The sequence below is a fragment of the Leuciscus leuciscus genome (assembly GCF_965113295.1).
Source record: "Leuciscus leuciscus genome assembly, chromosome: 3".
In the NCBI taxonomy this organism is placed as follows: domain Eukaryota; kingdom Metazoa; phylum Chordata; class Actinopteri; order Cypriniformes; family Leuciscidae; genus Leuciscus; species Leuciscus leuciscus.
In genome coordinates, this window is record NC_138727.1 from 62,283,723 (window position 1) to 62,306,008 (window position 22,286).

Here is a 22,286-nt window from a genome sequence, read left to right on the forward strand (position 1 = left end):
AGTGTAAAACGATTTGAGATGATCCTCTTCACGTTTGATCGAAGAACAGAAGGAAATGTGGTCACACACTTTTTATACATAATCTCCTTTTTGTGTTTCTGAGGTTATTCCTGGTTAATGCAGTTGCTTTAACTCTCTAACATACCTCGTTTTTAAAATCACACTAGTGTACACCTGTCAAATCTGGCCGAAAACTATAGATTTTTATATAAGCTACTTTTATCTCTATTTTAAAAATAACTTTTTAAAAAAGCATCAATACCTATATTACTGTAACAATTGCAATAATACCATGTTATAAAATGTGAACATGGGTTATAAATATTTTCATGTGTAAATTATGGACAAGATAAAGATAGTATTTTTTACGTATTGTATATGCATATTATAAAATATATACATACATATAGGGGCCATTCTACAGAATTGGTGCAAACTGCTGTCCCTCATCCAAAAAACACATTTGAAAAGCATTTAATTATTAAAATCTTAGATGTTTACTAAGATCCTTCAATTATCTATTGAAACCCACAATAATATTTAAGATATCAGTAAGCTTTATATATATAAAATCATCATTTATGGGCTACTTTCAATTAGGAGGTGGCTGTCCCAAACCCTAACCCATAAATTTCAACTTGTGAAAATGATATTGAAAAATATTTTGCAAATTTTTCCATTCTTGTTTAATATATATATATATATATATATATATATATATATTTTTTTTTATGAAGTAAAAAAAAACAAAAAAAAAAACATTTTTTTTCAATTATGAAACTTTATCTAAAAAAAAGGTGTCCTGCATTTTCATGTCACTACCAAAACAGTGAATGTTGTAGTCCATTGGCTGAGACTGATTTTAACCACACCCCTACATTTTTGATCAGGAAATATTCCTGTGTCCCTTTCTCTCGTGTGCTATATGGTGAGTAGATTGATCCCATCATTTTGAGGTAAATGTGTTCTAAAGTCTAAAAATCTGTGTGTAACTTTAAGAAATGCCACTACCAAACTCATTTTTTCTGCTATTGAGAAAACTTTTTTGGATGTTATTCCATAAAATTTAGTTGTTATATGTGTTCAACTGTTCTGACCAGTGATTGCTAACCATGTGCTGATTAGCATCTTCGAGCTAGGCTCAAAAGTATCTAAAATTGTCACTACCAAAACAGTCACAACCGAAACATGTCTTGAAGTTTCGGTTGTGACATTATTGTTTTGGTAGTGACAAAAGGGAACACATAATCCTTTATTTGGAGGAATAAACTACATTTTAGTACAGTTATGCAAATAATTACTACTGTAGTATGCTTTAGTAGTGTTTTAGTATTTTAGTATGCAAGATTCTGTTAAAATGATGTAATGTGATGAGGTTACAATTACTTAAGGTTGCAGTCCATGATACTAGCTTAGGTGTAAGGTTGTTGTCAGTAATGTTAAAGGGATACTCCACTTTAAAATGACAATTCTGTCATCATACACTCACCCTCATGTTGTTTCAAACCTGTATGAATTTCTTTCTTCTGCTGAACAGAAATGAAGATATTTAGAAGAATGTCAGTAACCAGACAGTTTCTGGTCCCATTGACTTCCATAGTAGGAAAAAAAAAATACTATGGAAGTCAATGGGGTCCATCAACTGTTTGGTTACAGACATTTTTTCAAAATATCTTCTTTTGTGTTCAGCAGACAAAAGAAATTCATACAGGTTTGAAACAACTTGAGGGTGAGTAAGTGATGACAGAATTGTCATTTTTGGGTGAACTAGCCCTTTCATTTTGTTATTTGCTCTACTAAGGTAACGGATGAGGCAATGCTATCAAGTGTGGGCAAAGAGCAGCCAATGATTTTTTCCGCAGAGTGGATGACCATCTGCAGCAATTTTTTCTGAGCCACAGTGCAGCTTGCATACCACACTGTGATGCAGTACGTCAGTATGCTCTCTATGACAGAGCGATAAAAGGCCACCAGCAGCGTCTCGCTTAAGTTGTTTCTCTTTAGCAGTCTCAGAAAGTAGAGACGCTGTTGTGCCCTTTTGATGATGGTGGTGGTGTTAACAGTCCAGGATAGGTCATTCGCAATATGGACCCCCAGGAATTTGAAGCTGTGGACCCTCTCGACACTAGCCCCTCCCATGAGGAGTGGGGGTGGGTCCATCTTCCACTTCCTCCTCAAGTCCAGGATCAGCTCTTTGGTCTTTGATGTGTTGAGCTTGAAGTTGTTGTTAAGGCAACCTGCTGTCAGCCTCTCAATCTCAGCCCTGTAGTGTGTCTCATCACCCTCTACTATGTGACCGACGACTGTGGTGTCATCCGCAAATTTGATGATGGTGTTTGTTGGATGAGCTGGAGACAAAGACAATGCTGAAAAGCAGAGCGCATGTGGCGGAAGACAAAACTTGTAGTCCATTATAACATCTACAAAGACAGCCTTCATGCTTTCAATATGGAACTAGGCAAAGCTAGACAGACTTTCTTCTCAAATATTATAAACAGCAATTTAAACAACACACGCACTCTTTTTGCTACTGTAGAGAGACTGACAAACTCCCCAAGCCAGATTCCCAGTGAAATGCTGTCAGACAGCAAGTGAGTTTGCTTCTTTCTTCTCTGACAAAATCAATAATATCAGAAAGGTGATCAGCACATCCTTGAGTTGTGCTGGGGTCAGACAGATCAGACCACCTGAGAAAGTAGTAACTATGTCTGACTTCAAAGAAATTGATGGCAAAATTTTGGAAGAAACCGTACAGCACCTTAAAACATCAACATGCGCTCTTGACACACTTCCCACATCTTTTTTCAAAAGTGTGCTAAACAGTTTAGAAGCAGATCTTCTAGAAGTGGTAAATGCTTCACTTCTCTCTGAGAGTTTTCCAAACTCCCTGAAAACTGCAGTTGTCAAGCCCCTCCTGAAAAAGAGCAATCTGGATAAGACCATATTAAGCAACTATAGACCGATCTCAAATCTTCCTTTCATAGGCAAGATCATTGAAAAAGTTATCTTCAATCAGCTGAACAAATTCTTAAGCTCGAATGGATACTTTGACAATTTTCAATCTGGTTTCCGACCGCACCACAGCACAGAGACAGCGCTCATAAAGATAATAAACGATATCCGCTTAAATACTGATTCAGGCAAATTATCAGTGCTGGTACTACTCGACCTCAGTGCTGCATTTGACACTGTCGATCATAACATACTTTTGGACAGGCTGGAAAACTGGGTGGGGCTTTCTGGGATAGTCCTAAAATGGTTCAGGTCATACTTAGATGCGAGGTTATTATGTGAGTATAGGAGACCATAAGTCTGAGTGGACATCCATGACATGCGGACTCCCTCAAGGCTCAATTCTTGCGCCACTCCTGTTCAACCTGTATATGCTCCCAATGAGCCAAATAATGAGAAATAACCAAATTGCTTACCACAGCTATGCAGACGATACACAGCTGTACTTAGCCCTATCACCTAACGATTACAGCCCCATTGACTCCTTGTGCCGATGCATTGATGAGGTCAACAGTTGGATGTGCCAAAACTTTCTTCAATTAAACAAAGACAAAACTGAAGTTATTGCGTTTGGAAACAAAGATGAAGTTCTCAAAGTGAACGCATACCTTCTCTCTAGGGGTCAAACAACTAAACATCAAGTCAGGAATCTTGGTGTGACACTAGAGTCAGAGCTTAGTTTCAGTAGTCATGTCAAAGCAATAACTAAATCAGCATACTATCATCTGAAAAATATTGCAAGAATTAGATGCTTTGTTTCCAGACAAGACTTAGAGAAACTTGTGCATGCTTTCATCACCAGCAGGGTGGATTATTGTAATGGACTCCTCACTGGCCTTCCCAAAAAGACCATAAGACAGTTGCAGCTCATACAGAACGCTGCCGCCAGGATTCTGAGCAGAACCAGGAAATATGAACATATCACACCAGTCCTCAGGTCTTTACACTGGCTCCCAGTTAGATTTAGGATTGATTTTAAAGTATTATTACTGGTATATAAATCACTCAATGGCCTAGGACCTCAATACATTGCAGATATGCTCACTGAATATAAACCCAACAGATCACTCAGATCATTAGGATCATATCAGCTAGAAATACCAAGGGTTCACTCTAAACATGGTGAGTCTGCTTTTAGCTATTATGCTGGAACCAGCTTCCAGAAGAGATCAGATGTGCTCCTACTGTAGTCACATTCAAATCCAGACTCAAAACACTTCTGTTTAGCTATGCATTTACTGAATGAGCACTGTGCCGCTGTTCGTCCGACTGTTTGTACTGTACTGTATTTTATTTTATTTTATTTTTCTAAACTGTTTTAATTATTCTTATTTCTTTTAATTATTTTAATTTCTCCTATGTCTGCAGGGCATTTAGCCCGTAACTGTAAATGCCCACTCAGAAGGTGTAAAAGAAAGTGATAATGTGAAAGTGACGTGTATTAATGTGGGTTTGAAAGTAGAACAGTATTTAAATGACGATATTAAAGTTTTCGTCTGAGAAAGAATGTGAACGCAGTGCTAAAGAAAGTGAAAAGAACGTGTGAGTAAATGAGGGAGAAAAGAAAGTTAAAGGAAAGTTAATAGATGGAAGTCGTAAGAAGATTGAAGGTTAAAAGAAGGAAAGATTTAAGTCTTAAGGGAATCCTTTGAAGGAAAGATCTATAATAATATTTATTTTTTTGTTTGTTTTTTAAGTACTGTATTTTATTTTATTTTTCTAAACTGTTTTAATTATTCTTATTTCTTTTTATTATTTTAATTTCTTCTATGTAAAGCACTTTGAATTGCCATTGTGTATGAAATGTGCTATATAAATAAACTTGCCTTGCCTTGCCTTGCCTTGTAGGCACAAGCTATGTGCAGTACTGCATAAAATAATAATAACTGTACTGTTCTTAGTGTAGTTTATTTTTAGAGCCACTAGGTGGTGCTAGTCCATGTATGTTTTTGATGTTGTCAGAGAGAATATCCTCTGACCTTAAAGGAGAAGTTCACTTTTAAAAAAACTTTTGCTGATAATTTACTCACCCCCATGTCATCCAAGATGTCCATGTCTTTCTTTCTTCAGTCGAAAAGAAATTAAGGTTTTTGATGAAAACATTCCAGGATTTTTCCACATATTATGGATTCCATTGGGACCCAAACGGTTCAAGGTCCAAATGACAGTTTCATTGCCGCTTCAAAGGGCTTTAAACGATACCAGACGATGAATAAGGGTCTTATCTAGCGAAACGATCGGTCATTTCAAAAATAAAATAAAAAGTTGACGTTTTATAAGCACAAATGTTCGGCTTGCTCTGTTCTGTGATGCGCGTTCGTGACGTCACGTAATACGCAATTACGTTGAAAAGGTCACGCTTGAAAAATTGAAGAAAATGTTCTTTTTGGCTTTTTAATATTAAAACACTCAGGATGCGCACACGAAATGGGCATTTTAAACGATAAACTGACACAAATACATTTGAAAATGTTTATATGGTCCTCCTTCCGCACATTTGTAAACACATCAAACTTGACCTTTTCAACGTAATTGCGTATTACGTGACGTCACGAACGCGCATCACAGAACAGAGCAAGGCGAACATTTGTGCTTATAAAACGTCAACTTTTTATTTTATTTTTGAAATGACCGATCGTTTCACTAGATAAGACCCTTATTCATCGTCTGGTATCGTTTAAAGCCCTTTGAAGCGGCAATGAAACTGTCATTTGGACCTTGAACCGTTTGGGTCCCAATGGAATCCATAATATGTGGAAAAATCCTGGAATGTTTTCATCAAAAACCTTAATTTCTTTTCGACTGAAGAAAGAAAGACATGGACATCTTGGATGACATGGGGGTGAGTAAATTATCAGCAAAAGTTTTTTCAAAAGTGAACTTCTCCTTTAAGTGCGGCCATCTTGTTTTACTCAGTTGATTCTGATAGTCACACGGTTAAAGCAGCTCAATCTCTTCATCATCTTTGAATCATTTATAGAAGCTTAGTCTGTAAGTATTAATGTGTTTGCTAGAAGCTTGTTTTTCATCTTTTGCTTGGAATTAGTACTAGTAATTTTAGTTTAAAATTGATATTAAGAGAGACTATTCAGTACAATATTTCATGCATCTGGATTATTATTTGTGTATATTATGTCCAGTTATACCTTAAGCGAACTGTTACAATTATTAATGTACAGTCTTTAGAAAATAATTTTTCCCTTTTTTCCTTATTTCAGTTTTACTCTGTCCCACTTGCATTGAAGTGGTGGTGTTAATAAATCCATGCTTCAGTTCAACTTTCTTGTGGAAGGAGTTATCTGTCTGCCTAGTTGAAGAAGGGGAACTCTTTTACGAGGGCAGAATAGTAAAAAGACAATTAACGGTGATTGCTGCAACAGTGATTGGGTTTTCATATAGCAAAATTTTTCTTAAAAGTTCTGTTCAAAATATTTTATTTGGACACACAGACATCAAGAATCAGCCTGTGAATCTAAACAATGGTGACAATAATAAAGCATGTTGCAGTGCATTCTGGGTGCCACCAATCAAAACTCATTCATGGCTCCATTCATGCATTGCGTTATGAATAAATTATGATCTGAATTGTCTTAGTAATTTCCTTTTCCTAACTAAATATTTCATTTGTCACCATTGTTGAGATTCATACACTCATTCTTGATGTCTGTTTGTGCCTAGGCATTTTTTTTTTTTTTTTTTTTTTTTTTTAAACAAAACAACTTTTAAGAAATCATTTGGAATAAATAGAAAATGTTGGATCTGATGTTGTAGAATCACTGTGATGCTGTAATCAACAATATAAATTAAAAGTAAGAGATTAGGCTCTAAATTAGTTTTGTGATTCAGGTCAAATGATGATTATGTCTAAACATAACCAGCAACATCTGATCACCTTTTCTCTTTGTTCATCTGGGAGTTACCTTAGTTTCAACAGCCAAACAAAATTTAAAGTAAAAAATGTAAGGGTCAAGAGCCCAACTAAAACACACAATGATCTCCATAATGGTAACTCAAAATAATGATTTTTCTCCTTCAGTGATTCTGCTTGTTAACATCAGGTGTCTTCAATAATCGTCACTCATTGCACAATTAATCACTTAATTATCTTATTAACTTTTTATCACTAGAGTTTTTGCTGTGTACGTTTTATGAGAACATTCTGGAAACAAAAATAAAACTACCCGCTGAAAACATTTTTAGAACTTCATGATAATGTTCTCAGAACGTTTTTAGAACAAAACATTTCTAGCTGGGGTCCTGGTTTAACTTGGTCCTCGGGTCCACAGAATTTAATGACAAAAGGGTAGAAATAAAAATGGAAATGCAATATAAATGACAAAAGGGTAGAAATAAAAATGGAAATGCAATATAAAGTAACAGAATTACAACCCGAATTCTGGAAAAGTTGGGCCGTTTTTTAAATTTGAATGAAATGAAAACAAAAAGACTTTCAAATCACATGAGCCAGTATTTTATTCACAATAGAACATAGATAACACAACACATGTTTAAACTGAGAAATTTTACAATTTTATGCTCAAAATGAGCTCATTTCAAATGTGATGCCTGCTACAGGTCTCAGTATGGTTGGGACGTGGACATGTTTACCACGGTGTAGCATCTCCTCTTCTTTTCAAAACAGTTTGAAGACGTCTGGGCATCGAGGTTATGAGTGTCTGGAGTTTTGGTGTTGGAATTTGGTTATAAAGGTTTCCAGCTGCTGAAGAGTTTGTGGTCGTCATTGATGTATTTTTCGTTTAATGATGCGCCAAATGTTCTCTGTAGGTGAAACATCAGGCCAGTTCAGCACCCGGACACTTCTACGACGAAGCCATGCTGTTGTAATACCTGTAGTGTGTGTTTTTTGCATTGTCCTGCTGAAATATACAAGGCCTTCCCTGAAATAGACGTGAGAGCGAATTGAGGATGAGGACATCACCTTCCTGAAGGTTCTCTCTCTCTCACACAACACACACGCACGCACGCACGCACGCACGCACGCACGCACACACACACACACACACACACACACACACAGTTTTCTAGCAAGTGTTTAATATTACTTTTACAAAAAAGGATTCAACATCAGTGTAAATATTTTTTTCATAGTGCATCAGTACATCAGTGTTACATTTTCTCAGTGTTAAATAAACCTTAGTTTATTATTGCTACTTTATAACAGGTACTCTCTTTTTTTTTTTTTTTTTTTTTATTATTATACCATTATGAACTGAGTTCAGAAGCTCTTATTGATGTTCCCAAACATCTGGGCAACTTGAAGTACCAAGTGTGGGAGAAGATGAAGGACGTCTGCCCTTACTGTGAGTGCTAGATCATTCCTGAAAGAACTGCTTAGCTTTTCAACATGCTGACTATTCCCTGTCCTCCTCAGATCCCGTGATCCTGAACCCTAACACATCTCCACCAGACGTCTCTGTGTCAGATGATCTGACCTCTGTGACCTCATGTTTCCGTCAGCAGAACGAACCCAACCCTCTTCCTCTGCACAGGAACCGGATGGTGTTGGGAAGTGTGGGATACAGTGATGGTGTTCACACATGGGATATTGAAGTGGGAAACAGTCGGCACTGGAGCCTTGGAGTGTGTCTTGGATTGGAGGGAAAACCTCCTACACAACCTTTGACCCCTGAAAACGGCTTCTGGGGTCTCAGACGTGATGGAGACTCGTACAGAGAGATGACGGCTGGATCGTGTAGATTGCAGATGATGGAAGATCCACAGGTAGTGAGAGTAAAGCTTGAGTATTGCTATGAGTTGCTTCAGGAGCCGTTGCGTCTGAAACGCTGGAGGAAGTTGAGCTTTTCTGATGTCAGGATTAATCACGTCATTGCAGCATTTGATAGAGTGCCATTGGCCAATAAACTCTTTCCCTTCATGATCCTAGAAGATCAGTCCGTCCCGCTGCGTGTCGTCCCAGCTAATGTTATTCTGACCGTGGAAAAGGAACCATCGTTCATGGAGAGACATCGAGTCTTGCTCATCATCTGTTTTAGTTTTGTCATGTGTATGTTGGGGATTTTGTTAGGAAAGAGTGACCGACAAGGCAGATGAAGAGGAAATGTCTCTTCATTTACTGTAATAGTCTTTTATAACAGACTTCTGAAAATCACACCAGTAAAACTAAAGGATTCCTGAACTAATTATATGTTAATATAGTGTAAAAGCCTCAGCGCCTGAGAGCCAGAGCTCCCATTTATTTACTGTTATTTACTGAATAAGTGAGTCCCAAAGCATAGTATGTTGAACAGAGTGTGCCAGAAGTCCCCGGATGGTCGACTATTTATGGTGGATTGATCCGAGCTCATTATAACAGCTAATATTACCCACAACCCCCTGCACTTTGGAGGAGGATCCAGTTCAGAACTACAAACATGAGTAAAAAGAGTTCAGAAAACTACAAACATGGTGGATATGCGCGACCGACAGTTGAGTTAGAGAGGGTTAGATAAAAGGGTTGATAATCAGTGACTAATAATCAACATTTAAGCTGATAAAAATATTATGTTATCTGACAAAAAGAGTACATACATTTAGAGCGTAGTATAAGTAGGCGAATTGTTTTGTAGAGTTTTGATGTATGTCTATCATGTGACTCTCCAACTGGGACGTAACACTAGGCTACTGAACTGTTTATGACTCATTATTGCTTTTAGCAGCGCTCAGTTTTCCTATTAGTTGTTTACATTGGTATTTGTGTTTCCCGGACATCCTGTAGTATTAAATCAGACGATGACTTTGTTTGCGTGTCTTATGCATCAGACGTTCAGTCAACGGTCCGTGGTCATCTAGTCTTCAACCACTTTTCAATTCATTGCTGAGGAATAACTGACCTCCAGAATATCCTGACTGACCAATCAGAATCAAGCATTTCATAGAGCTGTGAAATAATATCAATATAGATGATATTCAGCAACTCAACTGGGGCCTGTACCATGAAGGTAGCTGAACAAACTCGAGGTTACAGGATTAGTTTTGAGTTGACAAAACCAAACCGATGCAATCAGGCTTTATTGGTACCATGATGCAGCTCATCAACTTTCTCTGTCAACTCAGGCTTTGATCCTCAAGCTATGATTACTCCACTCGCGCGTGCACATAAGAGAGTGACGTCGACACTGAACAACCAATCGCGGGTAGAGCGTGAGCGATATATTTTCCCGCGGAGGAGCAAGAGATAATCATTCAGAATTACGATGAATTTAAATATGTATTTCAAGCTCGAAACAATACGGTCTCTGCTGCCAAAGCAAGAGAAGACTGTTGGAGAAAGATTGCTGATTGTTAATGTGTAAGTTAAACAAATACGTTCAATATTTATGTAAAATTATGTATGTACTGTATGTGTAGCCTATGTGTAATATAGCCTATAGCCTATTTTTATAATATATAAAAAATGATACATGCACATTTTTTATATATTATAAAAATAGGCTATAGGCTATATTACACATAGGCTACACATACATACATAATTTTACATAAATATAGAACGTATTTGTACTACTAAGAAAGCTAGGGAATCCTATCATAAGATTAACAGAATAATAATAAAGATTTAAAATAATTCTTAACATGTATTATATTGTATAGTACATTTGTGCAATTTGCTTTTTGAAAAAAAATAAATAAAATGTGTTCATGTGATGTCACCCTATCAATATATCTTACCAGCAATTTTATAAAAGCCCTCTTTTATGGACATGGCCGATAAATGTCCGGGGAACACTATTAATGAAACTATTCATGTACTCCTGCAGAGCGAGGACCACCTTACGAATGGTTCGACAAACCGTGTTTTCCCCTATAGCTTCTGTGCGTCACCCACCGTGCAGGAATGTACCACTTGCAACAACAAAAACGCAACGCAATACCAAGTGCATGAATTCGACGTGTTAAATTCTTTATGTGCGGCTCAAGAAGTTCGCAAAGATAAGACATTCCTTCCGCGGAAAATCTGTATCTTTCATACAAGTAACTATCAGGAAAGGCAAGGGGATTTTGTCTGGCTAAAAACTCTTTCTCTACGAAGTGCTCGTCTAACAATTTGCGCTGAGATGGCACAGGATTTGGAAGAAAAGGTGAAGTCATTGCAACAGACACTGGGAATAAGTTACGTCACCTATATGTTTCTTTGCTCTCAGCTGATTGGTCAAACTTCAGTCTGAGATCTTGAATCCAGAACATAACCTGCCCCGGAGCAGGTTAGCCGTGCAGCGTAAGATACCATGGCAACGAACACCGATTAAAGCCAAGCTACTTTCATAGTACCTAAAACCCAGGGTTGGTGGAAACTAAACTGAAACATAGCTGGCTAGCCACCTAAACCGGCTTCATGGTACAGGCCCCTGGTGTTTTGTTGTAAAGTCATTTTTGTCTCACTATGTGTTAAACACATAGACTGTAAAAAATATGGACAAAGCGTCTGTGACGTCACCCATAGACTTTCTGAAGAACGGGTTTGAAGCCGTTTATGGGGGGTATGGGCGGCGCCATCTTGGAAAATCTTGGGAAACCCTAACCCCGCCCACCTTCTAACGCAGCGCGCGTCACTCAGCTCGCTCTGCTACTCCGGTTATCTCTGTGTATATTTTAGGCAACGAAATATGTTATAAAACACCACACTAACTCTTTTCGTTTTCATTTAAAGAAATCTTAAACATTATAGCCACACAAATGTGGTTCAGGCAACACGTATTGATTATATTCACTGCACATAACGTTTGCCTATTTATAACAAAACGAAATATAAAACACAAACCTGCCTCTTTTCGTTTTAAATATAATATAAAAATATTAAACATTTTAATATGGTCCAGGCAATATGTGCATTTGTACTAAACAACAGATGTTGCAGTAAACAACATTACAGATCATATCCGTTGTATTAAAATTTAAAATGACAAAACTCAACCCAGTCTCTTTTTGTTAAATTTCAGTTTTATCAATATTAGCTATTATAAAAGTATAAGTAAAAGGTAAAGTTACAAGAAGCTATACAAATAAAGCAAACAATTCAGTCAAACATAAAAAGTCAGCGCTCGATCTAGTCTAACCATACAACAGTAAAGTTAAATAGCTTATAAAGTTATGAAACTTCCCCTCAGCCAAAACGATTGCCCAGGGAACAAATTATAGATTTACGTTACGAGACCAAAAATCGCCCGTTAGATATACACAAGACGAATTATATCTCATGTTTAACCACTAGACGCCAGAGTCAGCGGCAAAAGAACGTCTAGCCGAGGAAAGGCTGCTCCAGGCGGGGTACATCGCGCTGAGCGCCCGGTCATCGCTGGATCTCACAACTGGATACAATTTTTCATAAATCTTTATAAATAAACCACATATTTGAGCTTTAAACAACTACATTCTCGCCTGAAAAACTCTTAAAACTATATTTCATGATGCAGAAACAGTAGTATTATATGTCAACTGTATTAAAAAATGGCGCTTCTTATGTTGTCATTCTACGTGGCGCTGCCTTGTCAGCTGTCAATCAAGCTGTCAATCAAAGTTAACCACGCCCTTATTGTCATACATTTTATATCTAAATACGATCTAAACTAACGAGTTAGAAGAAAATTCACAGCCCTCATGGTTGTCGGGCACTCGGAACCTATCGAAAAATACAATAAAAGTCCATGGGACCAACCTGTAAAAACATGAATTTATGCTGTGAAAACGGACATTTTAACATGGGGGCTATGGACATTTGCTCCCTTTTGGGACCTTCCCCTAGCGGATTTTCGATGTATTGCAGTTTTTCGCACTTCCGGGTAGGCTTCATTTTTCAGATCAGAATGTTGCCGCTTGGTTAAACACTATTATCTTATAATGAAATGATTAAAACTATAATTCTTAGTTTGTACTGTGATATTTTACAGTACCTTTTTGTATTTTTTGTTCATATATTTTAGTTTTATAAACACATTTGGTCAGCAATTAGGGTATTGAGAGCGCTACACAAAAGCTTTAGAGCAACAGGAGAGTTTTGTTAGTTTCCCGTTTATTCAGCGATATCAGATTCAGTCTGATATATTTAATATGAGTCGGACGCTTCCCATATGTGAAATCTTCTACAAACACAGATGCTGGAGGCAAGACACAAAGGCATGGTAACAAATTAGAAAAGCTTTATTGATTAATTTGCACTTTTATCAAAGTTATATCAAAAGTAGAAGAAGAAGAATTAAGCTATCTAATGAAAGAAGTAGAGCAATTCTGGATGGAAACTCCTTAGCAGTTAAATGGTAAATATAGTAATATGAAAATGGAAAAGTACATTACAAATTTAATTAAAAGAGAGTAAAATGAATATAAGTGAAAATTGCATGCAATATACTGCCTGTATATATCTGGAATGCATTTTTGTATATAATGCCTCTTTAACTCGATTCAAGGCAAGACACTCGTTCACTGGTCTTGAGATTTTGTTCTATTTAGCTTTTTTATTAAACTTTATACATTTCTATTGTAGATTTCAGGTGTCTTGCCTTAAACTGATGTTACACTACACATCCTCAGAGTCCAGGGAACAGGTAGAGTTTCTTGGAAAGGGACGTCCTGTCAATACACGGCATTAGTTTAGCAAATTCATCCTTTCTAATCTCTAAATGCTTGAATCGTGGATCTTTCTCCATGCGTAAGGTGACCTATAATAAAAAAAGATCACATGTGAATGTGACAAGAAGCAAACTCCTGTATGTATTTTAGCTGAGCAAAGCACAAGAGATTATTTTACTTTTGGGCTGAAATAAAGCAAACCAATTTAAATGGGATTTTCAACATTTACCTTCGTGAACAAATCTTTAATTTCATCAACATGAGCCTGTTTACAGAACACCTCCATGATGTAACAGATAAAATAACTTCCTTCGACACGATCCCTGTATGCAGCGATACCTGTGGAGAAAAGCCATTGGTAGGTTGAAGAACTTCACAAAGCAACCCAAACATGAACAGACTGCTTCAAGTGTGAATCAACATTAAAGTAACTTTTTTTTTTTTAAAGGACAACAGTTGCTTTATTTTTGAATATGAACAAAATGAACAGTGTGTAGAATGATCTACAAATCAGTTTCAGAAATCAGTGTTTTCTGAGCACTTACCAGGGAGGCAGGACTTAAAGCAGATGAAGTCTTTCTCTATGTGCACAGCGGAGTCTGACTGTATATCCACACCTCCTGGGTGTTCTGGACAGAGAAACGGTTAATAATATGGATGATAATATTACAGTAAATCCAGGAAAAATATGAATACAGAGTACAAAGAGAAACAGAAATATGATAATGTCGTACCTCCTCTGCAAGCTTGAATCAGAATAACCTTTGGTTTATCATTCAGAGCATGATTCTTTAAGCTCAGACTGGAGAAGATGTCGTCAACAATGAAGAAATCATTGGGGTTTTTACTCTCATGGTAGTTGACCCCTAAAATGGCATCTTTATTTAGGAATCGGTCCTCATATTTGACACCTTTGTCTTCTTTATTTTGGATTATGTCCCCGTGAGACATCAGGACCACAAAGGTGCTGTCCGAGTCTTCATGTTCAGGATTTGCAGCGAAGTCCTTGACTCTAGTAGATATTTCCTGTCAATAAAAACGTCTTTTTTTTTCTTTTCTTTTTCAGAAATGCAGAGTATATAATGCATTGTAAAATATTTGTTCACATCTCTATATCCACATCAGAAGTCCACTAGCTCTATACGCACTTGCCCAGTTAGATCTCTGTATTTCTCAACTCTGTAACCCAAAGCTGTCAGCAGCCACTCCATGTTCTCCTCGTCTCTCTCTGCTCCAGCCCTGTACTGTAAGTGCTTGAACTGTATGTTGGTGATCAGCAGAGCTAAACGTTTCCTCTGAGACTTGTCCATTGGGATATAAACCTGTGAGAAAACATCAGTATTAGCAGAATTATAACATTAATAGAGTCACCTGAACTGAAACTAAATAAGGAGTGATTATAAATGCATTGTGTGAATAGATGATTCAACAATATAAAATTCATAATCATAAAACGTTATTTAGATTTAGAGGCCATAAATTAATGTTTTCCCATATTGTTGTTGATATCATGAGAGAAAAAGAATATTAAATACAGAAATGGCCATAATAAATAAATAGAGTATGTTTAACAACGTAATTTTTCATAATATATCATAAGCTTGAAAACTCAATGTTCCGGCACCAAATTAACGATGGCTATTAACTGATATTTGACATATCTCTGGTATTAAAACAAGATTAATGTGTCCAGCATCTGGAGGGCCACAGTCCATCAGCGTTCAGATCCTCTCAGAGACATTCAGTCTTTGTTAATTTCACTATCATGGACTTGAATTTCATAATTTCCTGTGTTCTTTGTTCATGTTTCTCTCTTTCATTTGTTGCTATGGTAACTCATTTAATCATCGCACCTGCTTGTCGTTTTAGTTCATTATCTGTATATATAAGCTCCTCATTTCTCTAGTTGTTGGTTATAATTTGTGTTTGGAGTTTGTACTAGAACACACTGTTACCTGTGGATGATGAGATTGTTTGATTCAATACTTTTATTTTGAATTAATCTTCATCTGACCTTCTTCTGTGGACTTTATTCACTGCTATTGTGACAGTTCCTGCCTGAAATCCTCATTAATCCTGAACTCTTGCTGCTTCAGATGCTGGATGGACTTAAACTCTGCAGGACGGCGGCCCTACAAAAGCTGGACTAGCAATCCCTGAATGCACTGCTTTCACAAAAGTATAGAAACAGATACTTGCATTATTTCTGTTTTCTCTGAGAATTCTGTCCTTAAACTCTTGGCTGCTTTGGATAATAGTGTCTGCTCTCTTCCAGTCGGACTGGATGGGCTGATCCTCCACAGACACTGAAGCATTTCTTCTGTCCTCCGGCTCAGACCGCTGAACTGAAGTCAGGAAAACACACATCACAATATATCAACAGAAGAACATTCTCTACATCTGTCTGCAGCTACAGCTGTTTATGAATGAAAGTATACAGCATTAAGACTTTGAAGAGACACTTTCAAGGTCCTTGTTTTCAGGTCATAAACCTTATTTTTCTTTTTTTTCTTTTTTTTTTTTACTTTACATAAATATCAACCCATCTTATACATATCTTAATACTGCCATTTTACTGTACAATACAATATAATGACACTGAATCACACCCTATTTTTCAACCTAATTTTCTGTTTGATCTATTGCACAATATTCACATGGTTATTTTATTGTATTATAATCATAAACACATTTTTATATACAAACGTTTTAAAATAACTGTACAATTTCATGTATATTTCTCTTTATTTTTTTAAAGTGATGACTACTGCTCAATCTTAATAAATTGTTATTCTTTACCTTCCTGAAGTTTCGACTCAAGGGTCTTTGCTAGATGATTTTGGTTGATTTTGCGCAGCGTTTGTACTGTGATCTTCCCAGCCTCATCACTGTACTTATCTACCATGCGATCCACAACACCTCTCCGATGAGCATTCTCAAGGTCTGCTTTAGGAATAGGGTCGATGCCTGGTACCAGACCTTTACACAGGTTCCATTTAAAGTTTTCGAAGTCATCATTACCAAGATTGTTAAGTGCATCAATCATCTGTGTTATAACGTCCATTTTGTGTTACTAGGAGAAAAAGGCAAAGAAATAAAAGTCTTTATTGGATACAAACACACTGAAAATAAAAAGAACATTTCCAGACTGTTCTCATTTATCTCCAAAAAAAAACACCCAAATGGGAACTTTAGGGGAAAGTTCAGTGTTATTTGCAGTGTTCTGGTGCGGGGTAAAAAATAAATAAAAATGTAATCATTTTTCATGCTTAAAATCAGTGTGTGTGTGACCACACCATCACTATGTCGTCAAAGCTGTCGCAACACTGAAAAATCGAATTAGTTAGACTTTAAAAATCATGCAAACCGATTGCCAAGTAAAGTGAAATAGGAATAGTATGTTGAACTGACAAAAGCTTAGTTTGTGTACTGTAGTTCACTTACACAAAAGTTCTAGTTACTAAAAAAGAACTGAGAGAACTTGATAATTTACTTTAAATAAAATGTAACTGTAATCATATGCTTCATTATACAGTATATGCTTATATATATATAGGTGTATATGTGAATATATATATATATATATATATATATATATATATATATATATGTGGCTTGTATATACCTGTATGTATTGTCTTTCTAAAAGAAAAAAGAAAAATTTGATCACAAAAAAAATAAAAAAATAATTGTTGTGTTTTGCATGCTGAAAGTCTGTGTGACTCGAGCATGATCAACTATACAAGATATTGTCACAAATATAGAGGGATTATAACAACACAATTAAAAGTTTCACAAGGTTTATGACGGAAGTGTTGTCAACACAATTTTAGAACATCAGTATCTTACATAAAATATAGGCTAGTTATGTTATTTTATCTATCATTCATACACACACACACACACACACACACACACACACACACTACCGGTCAATATTTAGATTGGTAAGATTTTTAATGCTTTTATATCTTCTGCTCACCAAGGCTGCATTTATTTGATTAAATATACAAACAAAAATAGTCATATTGTGAAATATTATTACAATTTAAAACCGCTGTTTTCTATGTAAATATACAGTAAAGTGTAATTTATTCCTGTGATCAAAGCTGAATTTTCAGCAACATTACTCCAGTCCACAATTTCTCCCCTCACAACTGTATTCTCTGGAACAATACATATACAGTATACTACACAAAAACAAAACACTCTTTCTGAATAATTGGTTTATAAGTAATCTGAATACAGTAAACAATCTGCTAAATACAAAAAATGAATTTTATTCTTATGAGCACTTCATGGAAAAACATGGTATTGATACATCTCAAGAAGAATTCGAAATGGTGATTGAGTCTATTCCTGTTAGTCTTGTTTCTTTAGCGCAGAGCATACAGACAGATACTTCTCTATCTGTAACAGTCGGTTCTCCTGCTATTTCTGGCATTCCACTTACAGATAAGAGATGTAACAATACTTTTATTAGAAACATACTTGATCCTGCCAGTACTCCTATATGTAAACACCGATGGACTTTACTGGACAAGAAATTATGGAACATGATCTTCCTGCTACCTCATCAGTATATCATTGTAAATAAAATCAAAGAAGTTTTATTCAAAATTGTTCACAGGTATTACCCTTCAAAAGCAAACATCTGTACTTTTTTTCCAACTGTGTGTAACATTTGTACATTCTGTGGCTGTGAAGGAGAAACCATTGAGCATGTTTTTGTTGATTTTCCCCTTGTAGCTTCCTTTTGGTCCCATTTACAAAGATTTATTTCCCAAAAGATAAAAAAGAATATTTCTCTAAGCAAATTTCAAATACTTCTTATAGTCACTGAGCCATATTTATCAGCCAATGAAAAATATGTAACTAAATATTATCTGCACAAAATGATTTGGCAAAGAAGCAAACCCTCCTTTTACAATTTCAAAATTACAGACCTTAAAAAATATTGGAACAGCATAAAAAAAAAAAAAAAAAAAGAACAACAAATTAAACAAAACAATCAAATTATTTCATTATTTTAACTTTAATGCATAAGCAGACCCCTAAGTGTTTTTCATTTATGTATCTATGTGTTTTGTTATTTTATTTCTATTTTATTTCGGATCTTTTCATGTCTCTTATTTTGTTCACCTTGTTAAAGGGGTCATATAATGCCATTTTTGTACAAGCTAATATGATTCTTTAGGGTCTAAATTAAAAGTTTGTAATATACTTTAATTAAAAATTCTCATTAGTATTGTAAGAAAACACTAATTTTACCTGGTCAAAAACAGCTCTGTTTTCAGCACGCCGTTTCAGTGCATGTGTCTTTAAATGATAATGAGCTTTGCTCACCCCGCCCCTCTGTTCTGTGCGGACACCGTTTGTAACACAATAACCACGCGTTGTTCATTATAAACGTGGGATTATGAATTATATTGAGAACGTCGTACATAGAAAACATGCTGTAATGTACCCTGAGTGTAAACCTTAGATGCATTCATCGTGAAGCCTGCAGCAAGGTTTGCAAATTTCGCAAAGATTAATATAAATACTAATATAAAGGTTAATAAAACATTACACTCACATCTTCTGGAGGTTCAGCAGTAACACGTTGGTACCGATCCGTTTTTTCTCGTTTGTAAAGCTGTCTGGTGTGAAATGATTAGCGTAAACATGAAAGCACAGACGGGAATCCCCGTGAGGGAATCCCCGCGTCAATCCTTTGGGCATATCGCTTCAAAAACAAAACTCAGCCACTGCATCTATAACGGCTCAGATTTAGGAACATCCAAATGACTGCTGTGTTCCTTATTACATCTAAGAACAGAACACCACAATCGCTTAGACGCCATTCTACTCCAGCATATCAACAATGGCGGACTACTATGACGACGGCTGTCACAGCTTGCTCAGGGCGGGTCTTGTGTTGAAGCACGGCTGTCAATCACAATCGCGGGAGGGGCGTACGATCTTATGACGTCACAATATCGAACGGCTTGATTTCATAGATGGTCAAACATATAAGGAGATTAAAACAAAACCACTGGATGGATTTTAATCATGATAGGATGGTTGTGTACAGGCACTGCCAACAGACATTTCAGTGCAATCAACTTGTAAAAGTGCATGTACCATTATATGACCCCTTTAAGATCAGATATATGAAGCTGTATATTGATTCAATTTCGTATACATGTTAAAATTGTACTTTGACAAAATGTTAATAAAATTTGCACACAAAAAAACATTACTCCAGTCTTCAGTGTCACGTGATCCTTCAGAAATCATTCAAATATGATGATTGATGCTCAAGAAACATTTATGATTATTATCAATGTTTTTTACACATTTATTTTATGATGCTATGATGAATAGAAAGTTCAAAACGAGGTAACTGAGTAAGGTGTGTGAACTTTGATCAAAGCAAAACGATCCCGTGCTCGCCAGAAACAAGGATACGTGGCACAAAATAGTGAAACACCCACACAGTGCATACTATCCACCCTATCTGCCCTAAATAGTATTGACAATTACTAATGTCACATACTATTTAGGATGGATAGTATGCACATTGGGACGCAGGGCCAGTCTTTTGATTAACCTATTAATGAGGACGAATTCAAATATCGCGACAGAAGAACGCGAGTGACATAAATAGGATTTACAGACTAATTGTTGCAGACTTGCACTATAAGTTACTTCTAATAAACTACAGGATCTTGTTCGTCAGAACATTCCCTCTCAGAAAAAAAAAAAAGAAAAAAAGAAAAGGTACAAAAACTGTACCTAAAGGGACCGACGGTCTCCTTTAAAAAATGTTCTTCTAAATTAGGTACAAACGTGTACACTGCTACAATACGGAAGTATGTTTACATACGGAAACCCTAAGGCCATATGGACATGGTGGTGGAAAATTATTCGACAATTATGTTGTATTCTTTCGCAAAAAACTGTTGCGTTACTTCACTCGCAAAACTTTTGTGTTCTTTGCCAGAGAAAGCTAAGTTTCCCGGGGGAAACGCAATTATCCGAATTTTCTCCCTCGTTCCAGCTCACATATTTGTTCTTCACCGTGTACTTTTAGTGGCTTCGTGGCAAAAAATAAAATAAATAATAATAATAATAATAATAATAAACAAAAACAATAAACTTAAAGCAGATATTGGAATTGGTTAATGTGAATTATAGGATGTTCTACTCACGTCTCTGGTGATCGGGGTTTCGTCCGTCTTTGTGCTTTAGTTTAGGAGTTTCGTGTAGAGTTCGTCTTTGAGCTTTAGTTCAGGTGTTTCGTGTCTCTGTGTTTGAGCTTTATAGTTTAGGAGTTTTACTTTCTCTTTGACTCTGTCCGTCCCTCATCTGAGCGCGCGAACCACTAAGCAATAAAGCACTCGAGTACTAGTGTAAAACGATTTGAGATGATCCTCTTCACGTTTGATCGAAGAACAGAAGGAAATGTGGTCACACACTTTTTATACATAATCTCCTTTTTGTGTTTCTGAGGTTATTCCTGGTTAATGCAGTTGCTTTAACTCTCTAACATACCTCGTTTTTAAAATCACACTAGTGTACACCTGTCAAATCTGGCCGAAAACTATAGATTTTTATATAAGCTACTTTTATCTCTATTTTAAAAATAACTTTTTAAAAAAGCATCAATACCTATATTACTGTAACAATTGCAATAATACCATGTTATAAAATGTGAACATGGGTTATAAATATTTTCATGTGTAAATTATGGACAAGATAAAGATAGTATTTTTTACGTATTGTATATGCATATTATAAAATATATACATACATATAGGGGCCATTCTACAGAATTGGTGCAAACTGCTGTCCCTCATCCAAAAAACACATTTGAAAAGCATTTAATTATTAAAATCTTAGATGTTTACTAAGATCCTTCAATTATCTATTGAAACCCACAATAATATTTAAGATATCAGTAAGCTTTATATATATAAAATCATCATTTATGGGCTACTTTCAATTAGGAGGTGGCTGTCCCAAACCCTAACCCATAAATTTCAACTTGTGAAAATGATATTGAAAAATATTTTGCAAATTTTTCCATTCTTGTTTAATATATATATATATATATATATATATATATATATTTTTTTTTATGAAGTAAAAAAAAACAAAAAAAAAAACATTTTTTTTCAATTATGAAACTTTATCTAAAAAAAAGGTGTCCTGCATTTTCATGTCACTACCAAAACAGTGAATGTTGTAGTCCATTGGCTGAGACTGATTTTAACCACACCCCTACATTTTTGATCAGGAAATATTCCTGTGTCCCTTTCTCTCGTGTGCTATATGGTGAGTAGATTGATCCCATCATTTTGAGGTAAATGTGTTCTAAAGTCTAAAAATCTGTGTGTAACTTTAAGAAATGCCACTACCAAACTCATTTTTTCTGCTATTGAGAAAACTTTTTTGGATGTTATTCCATAAAATTTAGTTGTTATATGTGTTCAACTGTTCTGACCAGTGATTGCTAACCATGTGCTGATTAGCATCTTCGAGCTAGGCTCAAAAGTATCTAAAATTGTCACTACCAAAACAGTCACAACCGAAACATGTCTTGAAGTTTCGGTTGTGACATTATTGTTTTGGTAGTGACAAAAGGGAACACATAATCCTTTATTTGGAGGAATAAACTACATTTTAGTACAGTTATGCAAATA

The 22,286-nt window shown here is 35.9% G+C and overlaps 2 protein-coding genes across 2 annotated transcripts; one reads left to right on the forward strand and one right to left on the reverse strand.

Moving 5' to 3' along the window:
- Nucleotides 1-8,245: 8,245 nt before the first annotated feature.
- On the forward strand, nucleotides 8,246-10,877 carry LOC309493835 (butyrophilin subfamily 3 member A1-like). The gene is made up of 2 exons (XM_082163102.1): nucleotides 8,246-8,333; nucleotides 8,405-10,877. Exons 1-2 carry the CDS (start codon nucleotides 8,312-8,314, stop codon nucleotides 9,082-9,084), a joined length of 702 nt encoding a protein of 233 aa, XP_082019228.1. The 5' UTR covers nucleotides 8,246-8,311; the 3' UTR covers nucleotides 9,085-10,877.
- A 2,272-nt stretch (nucleotides 10,878-13,149) lies between these two features.
- Nucleotides 13,150-20,935, reverse strand: LOC309493746 (caspase b-like). The gene is made up of 8 exons (XM_082162972.1): nucleotides 20,793-20,935; nucleotides 16,396-16,669; nucleotides 15,796-15,941; nucleotides 14,745-14,918; nucleotides 14,331-14,622; nucleotides 14,142-14,225; nucleotides 13,826-13,935; nucleotides 13,150-13,685 (listed from the first exon to the last, which is right to left on the reverse strand). The coding sequence occupies exons 2-8, from the start codon at nucleotides 16,658-16,660 to the stop codon at nucleotides 13,554-13,556; spliced, it is 1,203 nt and encodes a 400-aa protein (XP_082019098.1). The 5' UTR covers nucleotides 16,661-16,669; nucleotides 20,793-20,935; the 3' UTR covers nucleotides 13,150-13,553.
- Between the last annotated feature and the right edge of the window lie 1,351 nt (nucleotides 20,936-22,286).